The following is a 12,086-nucleotide window of genomic DNA, read 5'->3' as shown; positions in this document are numbered from 1 at the left end:
TAGTGAAACTGTAGCAATATGCTTAAGGTCATCTTTTAATTTAAAAATATCAAATGATATATTGCTAATATAACTTTACACACAGTGAAAGAGCTCATTATACTATCATTAAAATACAGATATTTCAAAATTATCATCTGCATTAATTCTTAAATGGTTCAATATAATACCTAATGCTAACTCATAAATTTTAGCACATATGATTTCCTTAGAAACAAATCCAATTTAATAACTAAAAATCAAATCTTGGTAGAGATTAGTGCAACATAGTATTCATCAACTGCCTGCTAAATTAAACAGTTAGGCAGAGAGTTCATTTTTTATCAAACAACTTCCTTTTTATCTATCTGGTATAGAAAGAGAACTTTAAATGAAAAAATATTCACTATTAGATCTTAATTATTTTATATTATCAGAGTCATAATACTTACCTAATTTAGTTTCTTGTTCCCAGGCTTGTTCAATAGTGTGAAGCTTTTCTTTGGTAATCTCCAGTTCTTTACTGATAGACTCCATTTGTTCTTTTAGGGATACATTTTCACACTAAATTAAAATAGCAACATCACTGAGAAAGGACCCTGTAATTTTGACTAATACCACAGAAGTAACATTGTCTTAACTTCACACAATAATCTCCTAAAGCTCACCAACTTTTTTAACAAAAGTAGAAGTTTCCCTATATGTAATACAAATATAGACATACACATGTATATATGTTGTAGGAACACACATATAAAATATTATTTTAAAATAATCATCAAAATTTGTATATCCAGTATATAAAATTGTATACTTGTACATCTTGTATATCCTAACCTTCTGAGCACTAGCTTATGCCATGTTCACTTTTGGCCAACATGGATACTCAACAGTTTCATAACCTTCCCTTAAGGAAGGGAAGGGCATCATCAGATTCCTGTTTAGAATGACCATTCTGGTGGCAGCAAGTAGAATGTAACATGAAAGCATGGACATGGACCAGCAGACAGGTTCCATATCTGGAAAGGAGTACGTCAAGGCTGTATATTGTCACCCTGCTTATTTAACTTATATGCAGAGTACATCATGAGAAATGCTGGACTGGATGAAGCACAAGCTGGAATCAAGATTGCTGGGAGAAATATCAATAACCTCAGATATGCAGATGACACCACACTTATGGCAGAAAGCAAAGAGGAACTAAAGAGCCTCTTGATGAAAGTGAAAGAAGAGAGTGAAAAAGTTGGCTTAAAGCTCAACATTCAGAAAACGAAGATCATGGCATCTGGTTCCATCGCTTCATGGCAAATAGACGGGGAAACAATGGAAATGTGAGAGACTTTATTTTTGGGGGCTCCAAAATCACTGTAGACAGTGACTGCAGCCATGAAATTAAAAGATGCTTGCTCCTTGGAAGAAAGGTTATGACCAATCTAGACAGCATATTAAAAAGCAGAGACATTACTTTGCCAACAAAAGTCTGTCTAGTCAAAGCTTTGGTTTTTCCAGTGGTCATGTATGGATGTGAGAGTTGGACTATAAAGAAAGCTAAGCACTGAAGAATTGATACTTTTGAACTGTGGGGTTGGACGATATTCTTGAAAGAACTAAATAGACATTTCTCCAAAGAAGACATACAGATGGCTAACAAACACATGAAAAGATGCTCAACATTACTCATTATCAGAGAAATGCAAATCAAAACCACTATGAGGTACCATTTCACGCCAGTCAGAATGGCTGCGATCCAAAAGTCTACAAGCAATAAAGGCTGGAGAGGGTGTGGAGAAAAGGGAACCCTCTTACACTGTTGGTGGGAATGCAAACTAGTACAGCCACTATGGAGAGCAGTGTGGAGATTCCTTAAAAAACTGGAAATAGAACTGCCTTATGATCCAGCAATCCCACTGCTGGGCATACACACTGAGGAAAGCAGAAGGGAAAGAGACACATGTACCCCAATGTTCATCGCAGCACTGTTTATAATAGCCAAGACATGGAAGCAACCTAGATGCTCATCAGCAGATGAATGGATAAGAAAGCTGTGGTACATATACACAATGGAGTATTACTCAGCCATTAAAAAGAATACATTGGAATCAGCTCTAATGAGGTGGATGAAACTGGAGCCTATTATACAGAGTGAAGTAAGCCAGAAAGAAAAACACCAATACAGAATACTAACGCATATATATGGAATTTAGAAAGATGGTAACAATAGCCCTGTGTACGAGACAGCAAAAGAGACACTGATGTATAGAACAGTCTTATGGACTCTGTGGGAGAGGGAGAGGGTGGGGAAATTTGGGAGAATGGCATTGAAACATGTATAATATCATGTATGAAACGAGTCACCAGTCCAGGTTCGATGCACGATACTGGATGCTTGGGGCTGGTGCACTGGGATGACCCAGAGGGAGGGTATGGGGAGGGAGGAGGGAGGAGGGTTCAGGATGGGGAGCACGGGTATACCTGTGGCAGATTCATTTCTATGTTTGGCAAAACTAATACAATATTGTAAAGTTTAAAAATAAAATAAAATTTAAAAAAAAAAAAAAAAAAAGAAAGTCCCTTGGACTGCAAGGAGATCCAACCAGTCCATCCTAAAGGAAATTAGTCCTGAATATTCATTGGAAGGACTGATGCTGAAGCTGATACTCCAATACTTTGGCCACCTGATGCGAAGAACTGACTCATTGGAAAATACCTTGATGCTGGGAATGACTGAAGGTGGGAGGAGAAGGGGATGACACAGGATGAGATGGTTGGATGCCATCACCAACTCGATAGACCTGAGTCTGAGTAAGGTCCGGGAGTTCGTGATACAGGGAAGCCTGACATACTGTAATCCATTGGGTTGCAAAGAGTTGGACACGACTGAGTGACCGAACTGAACTGAACTGAATCATTACCATAATAATAATGGTAGAGAATAAAACTAAGACTTCCCAGTAGAGAGGCACATATGTTCAGAATTATAACTGAGATATAGGAAGTAAAGAAGAGAAAAGGATATACTACAAATAGAAACAATTTTAAGGTTTGAGTAGAAATGAAAAATGTTATCTGGGAAAATAAATTTTAAAAGTTAAAAGTTATTCATTTCATATCTATAATTTTTAATGTTAGAGAAGTGAGGACAGCAGATATAAAAGATGGGGAAAAGGTGAGATTATTATCACACCTAAATATGCAGAATTTTATACAAAATTAATATAATCATCTCTTCAACAAAAATAATAAAAAGTAAACTGATCCTGATTATTTCTAGTTAATACTAATAAATAATGACTCAGATAATTGTGTCATTATAAAAGACTGAAAGCAGGAGAAAAAATAAAAGATTGAAGGCAGGAGGAGCAGAGGACAACAAAGGTCAAGATGGTTGGGTGGCATCACTGACTCAATGGACATGAGTTTGAGCAAGCTCTGGGAGATGGTGAAGGGCAGGAAAGGCTGGCATGCTGCAGTCCATGGGGTCGCAGAGTTGGACATGACTGAACAACTGAACAACAAAAACATATAACTGTGTAGGAGCCACTGAAAGCTATTCAGAATATTTTCTTGAATATGCCTCCCTAAGCAAGTGAAGAGGAACTAAAAAGCCTCTTGATGAAAGTGAAAGAGGAGAGTGAAAAAGTTGGCTTAAAGCACAACATTCAGAAAACTAAGATTATGGCATCTGGTCCCATCACTTCATGGGAAATAGATGGGGAAACAGTGGAAACAGTGTCAGACTTTATTTTTTGGAGCTCCAAAATCACTGCAGATGGTGACTGCAGCCATGAAATTAAAAGACGCTTACTCCTTGGAAGAAAAGTTATGACCAACCTAGACAGCAGAGACATTACTTTGCCAACAAAAGTCCGTCTAGTCAAGACTATGGTTTTTCCAGTGGTCATGTATGGATGCGAGAGTTGGACTGTGAAGAAAGCTGAGCGCCGAAGAATTGATGGTTTTGAACTGTGGTGTTGGAGAAGACTCTTGAGAGTCCCTTGGACTGCAAGGAGATCCAACCAGTCCATTCTGAAGGAGATCAGCCCTGGGATTTCTTTGGAAGGAATGATGCTAAAGCTGAAACTCTGCGCTGAGTTGACTCATTGAAAAAGACTCTGATGCTGGGAGGGATTGGGGGCAGGAGGAGAAGGGGACGACAGAGGATGAGATGGCTGGATGGCATCACCGACTCGATGGACGTGAGATTGAGTGAACTCCGGGAGATGGCGATGGACAGGGAGGCCTGGCATGCTGCGATTCATCGGGTCACAAAGAGTTGGACATGACTGAGCGACTGAACTGAACTGAGAAGCGAGTGAGAACTTTCAAACCAAAAGATTTAGATCTCATTCTATTTCAGTGAGAGTATCATAAAAGAAAATGAACCAAAAGACATAATTTCTTATTTTTGATGAAGAAGAGAAACAAAAACAGGAGCTTGTTTTGCTTAATGTAAAACATATGAAGATCAAGTGGCTAGAAGAGAATTATAAAGGGTCTTGGGTCCTATTCATGAAAGTGTTAGTCACCCAGTCCTGTCCAACTCTATGTGACCCCATGGACTGTAGTCCACCAGGCTCCTCTATCCATGGAATTCTCCAAGAATCCTGGGAGTGGGTAGCCATTCCCTTCTCTAGGAGATCTTCTCAACACAGGAATCAAACCCGGATCTCTTGCAACGCAGGCAGATTCCTTATCATCTGAGCCACCAGGGTTATTTCATAGAGTCCTTGAATTAAACCAAGATACTCCAGGCCACTTTTCTCTTTCCAGACAGTAAGAAAGGCTACAGATTTGCAGAGGTCATCCATGGTCCAGGAAGAGAGATTTATGTCTCATCTACTCTCTGCTACATCCATCCCCCAAAACTATGGGCCATGAGGCAATCAGAGGTCAGGGTAAGAGAATATGGTGGATGCTTAATAATGCTTTCTCTTTTGATTACATTATCCTATATGTTCCATGTTCTTTTTTCAAGTGCCCAGTTTAAGAGGTCTGATTCAGCTAAATTCCGCAAATAGGCTAAGGAAGATGACCTGGAAGAAGCTGTCCAGAAATTACTCTGTACCTACAGATACCACCCCCCTCACACACAAAAAGAGGCTCATATCACAAGGTTTAAGGATCACATCAACTTACTTCTAGGTGTTCCAAGTTATTTGTTCTTTGAACAAGCATATTATCTTTTTGCAAGATATCTCTGTACTTAGCAGTCAGTTCATTGTATTGTCTATTGGCCAATTCTAGTTCCGACAGAGAGACACTATTATCTACAACTTTTTGTAGTGCTGCAATCTTGAAAATGGCCATTTCCTATGTAAATAAAGATACATTGAATTGAAGTGTTTTTTTTTTTTTTTCTGGTAAAGCACTAGCCACTTTTGAGATAATACAGCTGAAAGCAAAACAGATTTCAGAATCATTAAAAGAATCAGATGTATCCTGTATGAAAACATATTGCAATAATTATTAATTACTTTCATATAAAAATGATATTTGGACATTGAAAATCTTAACAAAAATAAAATGAATTCTTTTATAACTCCTGTCATAGTTAAATGAAATTCAGTTAATCTGAGAAGTGTATATACAGCAGCAAGAAAGCGTATCACTTAGAATATATCTTTGGATGGCTTTTTAAAATTTTATAAGGTTTAAAAAAACTTGTCTTTTGAAAACTGAAAGGCAAAATTTGCATCCCTGCAGGTAACATTTACAGTTCAGCTACTTCTGCTTTTCTTTTTAATTCTGGCTATGCTGGGTCTCTGTTGCTGCGCAGCTTTTCTTTAGTTGCGTCCAGCAGGCGCTGCTCTCTAGGTGTGCGTAGGCTTCTCACTATGGCGGCTTCTCTCGCTGCAGAGCACGGGCGCCAGGACGTGCGGGCTTCAGGAGTTGTGGCTCCCAGGCTCCAGATCACAGGCTCAATAGCTGTGGCACGCAGGTTCAGCTGCTCCACAGTATATGGGATCTTCCCAGATCAGGGATCGAAACCATGTCTCCTGCACTGTCAGGCAGATTGTCTACCACTGAGTTACCAGGGAAGTCCCTATTTCTGATTATTTATTATTAAACAAACTCACTATAAAATTACAGAAAATATTTTGTTCACAGAAAAGAAACATTATATAGGGGAAAAAAAAACTTCTTTGAATCATAGCTATCTAGAATAAATAATGTCAAAGTCTAAATTACTTGGTTTATCTTCAACTCTTTAGTTACAGAGCTATAAAAGTCACTACTTAAAGACATCGTATTAACACCAAAAAGAAATGTCTAAACAGAAAACCAAATTTATGACATGAGAAAGATAAAGAATTTATGAGTTCCCTGGTGGTCCAGTGTTAGGACTTAGCACTTTCACTGAGGTGGTCTGGGTTCAATCCCTGGTCAGGGAATTAAGATCTGGGAAGTCAAGTGGCAGAGCCAAAAATTAAAAAAAAAAAAAAAAAAGTAAAAAAAAAACCACAAAATTATTTATGGTTATAATTCATTCTGAAATAGAATAATTAGGGGAAAATATTTGTAATAGTACTTCAGATCTCATTTTGAAAACTTCTCTATAGAAATAAGTATCCCCTATTCTACCTTACCCTTGGGATTCTGTTTCACTTTTGCTGTGTGGTGAGGAAGATCATGTTTCCCATCTTTAAAAATAAACCCCACCCCCCGCTTTTCTTTTTGGCTTTCAAAGTGTTGCAAAAACAAACAAAAATTTAGGCTGAAGAGGAAGAAAATTCCAGTTCTTTCTTCCTTCTATCTCAAATACTAGCCATATTTGTAATACTCCAAGAAAAACATTCTACAAAATATAACACAAAAATAAGAACATTTCATATTGTAGATAGGTTTATTAGCATGACAATTTCACTCACTATTATGTTTAAAAGGAGATGGCAAGGAACTCAAGTAGCATTTTAATTTTACTTTGAATTCTTTGGTTTACATTGTTGTTGTTGTTTAGTCACTAACTCATGTCCAAGTCTTTTGCTACTCCATGGACTGGAGCCCACCAGGCTCCTCTGTCCATGAGATTTCCCATAAGAATACTGGGGTGGGATGCCATTTCTTTCTCCAGGGGCTCTTCGTGACCCAGGAATGGAACCCATGTTTCTTGCACTACAGGTGGATTCTTTACCAGTGAGCAACCAGGGAAGATTTACATGCTCCTATATAAATTCAGACATGTCAAATGAATATATGCATACTTAAATAAGCTATAAGATCAGATTTAAAGCAAGATGTAGAATACTACATATGGCATGCCACTTTTTGTGTCTTTGCTAACACTTGCAAAAGGAAACAGAAGGATTTTCAGTTACCTAAACAGAGAAGGCAATGGCACCCCACTCCAGTACTCTTGCCTGGAAAAATCCCATGGATGGAGGAGCCTGGTAGGCTGCAGTCCATGGAGTCACTAGCAGTCGGACATGACTGAGCGACTTCACTTTCACTTTTCACTTTCATGCATTGGAGAAGGAAATGGCAACCCAATCCAGTGTTCTTGCCTGGAGAATCCCAGGGACGGGGGAGCCTGGCGGGCTGCCGTCTATGGGGTCCCACAGAGTCGGACACGACTGAGGCGACTTAGCAGCAGCAGCAGCAAAGGGAGTGAAGGGCTTCCCAGATGGCTCAGTGGTAAAGAACCCACCTGCCAATGCAGGAAATGCAGGTTCAATCCCTGGGTTGGGAAGATTTCCCTGGAGTAGAAAATGGCAACTCATTCCAGTATTCTTGCCTGGGAAATCCCACGCAAGATTTCAGACGAGCCTGGCAGGCTACAGTCCATGGGGTCACACAAGAGTTGGAGACGACTTAGCCACTAAACAACAACAAAAGAGGTGAACGGGTGGAATATAATGAAGCAAAAGGTACAAGGACAGAAGTAAGATTTCTCTGATGACATCTTTTGTGTAAATACTTGATGTATTCAAATTTAATTTTTAAAAAGTTATCCCTGAAGTTGAAAACAAATGTAAAATAAATGAGCCTAACCAGAGTAAATGTATATCATAACCACACAAAGGAGAATTACTTCACATCACTATAGAATAGGTTATTTTGATGACACATCCTTAGTGAGAGATATTATAAAGAAAATAAGAACTGTAAAGAAACTTTAAACTATGTCTGACAGCAGGAACCATACCTCAAGATAACCAAAGAGCTTCAGCTTAAGAGGACAAGCTGTTTATTTTATAAAAGAATATCTGCTAATAAATGAAAAGTACATAATAAACTAGAAAAATCATGATTTTTGCAACTCTTGATGAAATAATTGGGTCAGGCAACAATTACCAATGGATGTTAAAACTATTAGGGAACTGACAAAGAACTGATTATTTGCATGGTATCAAAACATTACCAAAGAGTTAATTAACTAAATCACTTAAAAATAGAGATATGGCTGTCTCCCCCTTAACACAGTTATCATCAATCATGAAAATGGGACTACCAGACATTCCATCTCTTGAATGACACAATATAAAGTGTTACTTACAAAGCACAAAGTAGTCTTGCCAAAAATGTTTCCTTGAATATAACCACGGCTTCAAAGATAACTTATAGTAAATATAATGGTTAGTGGAGCAAATAAAATTATGACAGAATATAATTCAACATTCAATATTTTTCATAGAGGGGGAGAAGAAAAGGGGGAGAGTCTAGAGTCTATATTAAAAAGACTTAGGATGTGAAACATCTAAGGACAATGCAGAGTCCTTGACTGGATCCAGGGACAATAAGGAAATGTGGATGTGGTCTGGACATTTGACAATATATAAAGTACTGTTGTCAATTTTGTTAAGTATGATAAAGTTACCGTGGTCATGTAAACAGAAAAAGACTTTTTTTAAGATATGCATACTAAAATACTAAGGGGAGAAATGTCTACAATTAAAATACTCTTACAAAAAACAGATGGAGCGACTATGGTCAAATGTTAATAACTGTTTCCTATTAATCCAGGTAATAGTTATTCATCATACTATCCTTCTTGTCTGAAAACTTTCAGAGTTGAAAAAAATCAGACATACCTTAAAACGTTGCAAACGTCCAATTTTTTCACCAACTTCAGCCTCCATTGACATCAATTCATTCTTCTGTTTCCCATTTTCTTTTCTAAGCTGTCTCTCCATTTCTACCAAAGTTGTATATTGCCTGATGAGTGACTTTTCATTCACCTGTAAGACTGTGATCTTTCTACTATTTTCTGCAAGTGTTTTTTTCATTTCATCTGAATCCATCTGAAGAGCACTGAGCAAATTCTGCACAAAGTCACATTTATATTACTTGTTGAATCTAGCTATCTTAGTTTGAATAATATTGCATATTGATTTTAAAAGTGCTTTACTTACATTATATTCTTTTACTTTTATAGCATCTTGTTGGATTTGATCCTCAAGTCTTTTCTTTTCCTCTTTCATTGTTTCAGATTCTGTTTTCCAGTTCTCCTTTTCACTTAAAAGAATTTTTAAAAAAAGCAATACAGTAAATCTATAGGAGGCGATAACTTTAGATAATGGAAATCTAGTTACCATAAAACAAGAGAAATTATAAATAACATATGATAACATAAGTTAAAAATCCCACTTGAAAGGGTTAATCCTAGAAATTATTATTATTATTTAACAAATTGAAGGTAAAGAAATTATTTTATCAAATTATTTAAACTATAAATTACTACTCTATAACTATTACGATATAATGATTATGGATCTTGTAACCATTTTATTAAAAACAGAAGATAATTAAGAAAATAATCAATATTCCAAACTTACTCTGGAAATCAAGTCTCAGTATTCTGACATTATTCTTAAATTTGAGTGTTAAATAATCGTGAAATATTTAGAATCCATACAAAGTGAAAAATCATTAGACTTAAAAAAGGTGTATAAGATATTGTTGCCTACCCAGACCTCCAATCTGGTTGGCATAAACCACTTAAGGTGTCAGTACTGAATGGTTCAAACCTGCACATATGACTTGGACAGCTCATTCACTATTCTGCCTAATGAGATCTAAGTCTGCTGGAGTCCTCTAGAAAAAATTTTACAAATAAAAATGAAGAATTGTGTGAAAAGAAAACACCCCTCTTCTTCAATGGACATGGTTCCATCTTCCTTGAACTCCTAATTCCTGCACCATCATAGGAGATAACATGACATACACTAGAAGATTCCCAAACATGACCCACCCTATAATTAGCTTTGGCTTTCTTGTTGGATTAAATGATAATTACTCTTAGTGTTTAAACAGCCCTTGATCAGATATTCTAATTATTACTAAAGATATTAGTCCATTAGGACAGATGAGATGGCAGAGATAAGAAGAAAACAGGCTAGTTCTCTATGAAAACACATGAATAATGATGCTGGTGATGAAAAAGAACTACTGACTGCTGACACGAACTGTTCATATGTGCCATAATATTCACAAAATACTCAGATCTGGGCATTTTCACATTTAGTTATTTCACATAATTAAGTTATTAAGTTAATAATTATGAAAAAGTATCACTATCACAGAATTTTATGGACAAGGAACTAAAACACAAAGCAAAGGAGAAGAGGAAGGAGGAAAAAGGAAAAGAAAATATCTAAATATTTTTTGTTACGTAACTTTAATAAGAATATGATACATTTATATTTATAAAATTTTGCTAACACCTATACCTTAGGTATTCTTTATATAATAAGCTTTGTTGATGACGAATTACTGCAAATTTTCTGTTATAGTCTTCAAGAGAATCTTCTAAATTCTTTAACTTATTTTCTTTATATTCTAGTTCCTAAAAATTGGTTTAGAAATGAGAATGAAAAAAGCATTAGGATATATTTCAAATCTGAAAGTATAAATTCATATTCTGACAAGATTATAGAAAACTATATAAAAGATAATCCACAACAAATCCATAAGCAGCCCAGATCACGTCTATGATTATTTTGAACATCTTATGGCATATGGAATGAGATGATATGTGTAAAAGAGAAGTGCTATGAAACAGGTAAGACTATTTTCATCATATATTTATAATAGTTACAGTAACCATACAAATGATCAGATTCAGTGGCTACAAACTTGCCTCTAGCCACTCAGCCCCACATAACCTTTAGTGAACATGCATCCATACCTTCACTCAAATTGTCCTCTCCAATTATTTAATTTTGAAGATGAAGAAACTTGAGACTCAGAAAGATCAAGTAACTTATTTAACATTAAAAAACTCATTAATACTAGGCTTGGTAACCATTTTCTGAGATGTATGCCAAGCTTGGTGCCAGGTGCCTACATATTTGCAGATCTAACACTTGCAGTCACATATGGCTGCCTCCAGAGACCTTGCTACTTCCAGCACTCTATGCTGCCTCAGGATTGGGAGTTCAAGTATTGTTTTGGCACTTTGAACAGGTCTTCGGATTTTTAATCGGTGTTTGCTAATCTACCACATCTGGTCCCATCACTTCATGGGAAACAGATGGGGAAACACTGGAAACAGTGTCAGACTTTATTTTTGGGGCTCCAAAATCACTGCAGATGGTGACTGCAGCCATGAAATTAAAAGACGCTTACTCCTGGGAAGAAAAGTTATGACCAACCTAGATAGCATATTCAAAAGCAGAGACATTACTTTGCCAACAAAGGTCCGTCTAGTCAAGGTTATGGTTTTTTCTGTGGTCATGTATGGATGTGAGAGTTGGACTGTGAAGAAAGCTGAGCACTGAAGAATTAATGCTTTTCAACTGTGGTGTTGGAGAAGACTCTTGAGAGTCCCTTGGACTGCAAGGAGATCCAACCAGTCCATTCTGAAGATCAGCCCTGGGATTTCTTTGGAAGGAAGATGCTAAAGCTGAAACTCCAGTACTTTGGCCACCTCATGCGAAAAACTGACTCATTGGAAAAGACTCTGATGCTGGGAGGGATTGGGGGCAGGAGGAGAAGGGGAAGACAGAGGATGAGATGGCTGGATGGCATCACTGACTCGATTGACGTGAGTCTGAGTGAACTCCGGGAGTTGGTGATGGACAGGGAGGCCTGGCATGCTGCAATTCATTTGGTCACAAAGAGTTGGACACGACTGAGTGACTGAACTGAACTGAACTGAACTGAATCTA

The 12,086-nt window shown here is 37.1% G+C and overlaps 1 protein-coding gene across 12 annotated transcripts in view; it reads right to left on the bottom strand.

Annotated features, from left to right (window-relative positions):
* Positions 1 to 12,086, bottom strand: part of CEP290 (centrosomal protein 290) — a 96,664-nt gene that overhangs the window by 50,830 nt on the left and 33,748 nt on the right. For 11 of the 12 annotated variants that reach the window (XM_055586111.1, XM_055586092.1, XM_055586135.1 and 8 more), the window contains 5 exons: positions 10,647 to 10,762; positions 9,330 to 9,432; positions 9,009 to 9,239; positions 5,116 to 5,289; positions 432 to 543 (listed from right to left, as the gene is read on the bottom strand). In XM_055586111.1, the coding sequence (XP_055442086.1) occupies positions 432 to 543; positions 5,116 to 5,289; positions 9,009 to 9,239; positions 9,330 to 9,432; positions 10,647 to 10,762 (736 nt within the window). The remainder of the gene's footprint in view (positions 1 to 431; positions 544 to 5,115; positions 5,290 to 9,008; positions 9,240 to 9,329; positions 9,433 to 10,646; positions 10,763 to 12,086) is intronic. The other variant, XM_055586125.1, reaches the window with a different exon arrangement.

The sequence above is a fragment of the Bubalus kerabau genome, chromosome 1, assembly GCF_029407905.1.
Source record: "Bubalus kerabau isolate K-KA32 ecotype Philippines breed swamp buffalo chromosome 1, PCC_UOA_SB_1v2, whole genome shotgun sequence".
Lineage (NCBI taxonomy): Eukaryota > Metazoa > Chordata > Mammalia > Artiodactyla > Bovidae > Bubalus > Bubalus kerabau.
The sequence above is the reverse complement of the archived record's forward strand: the minus strand, read 5'-3'. Positions and strand labels throughout refer to the sequence as shown.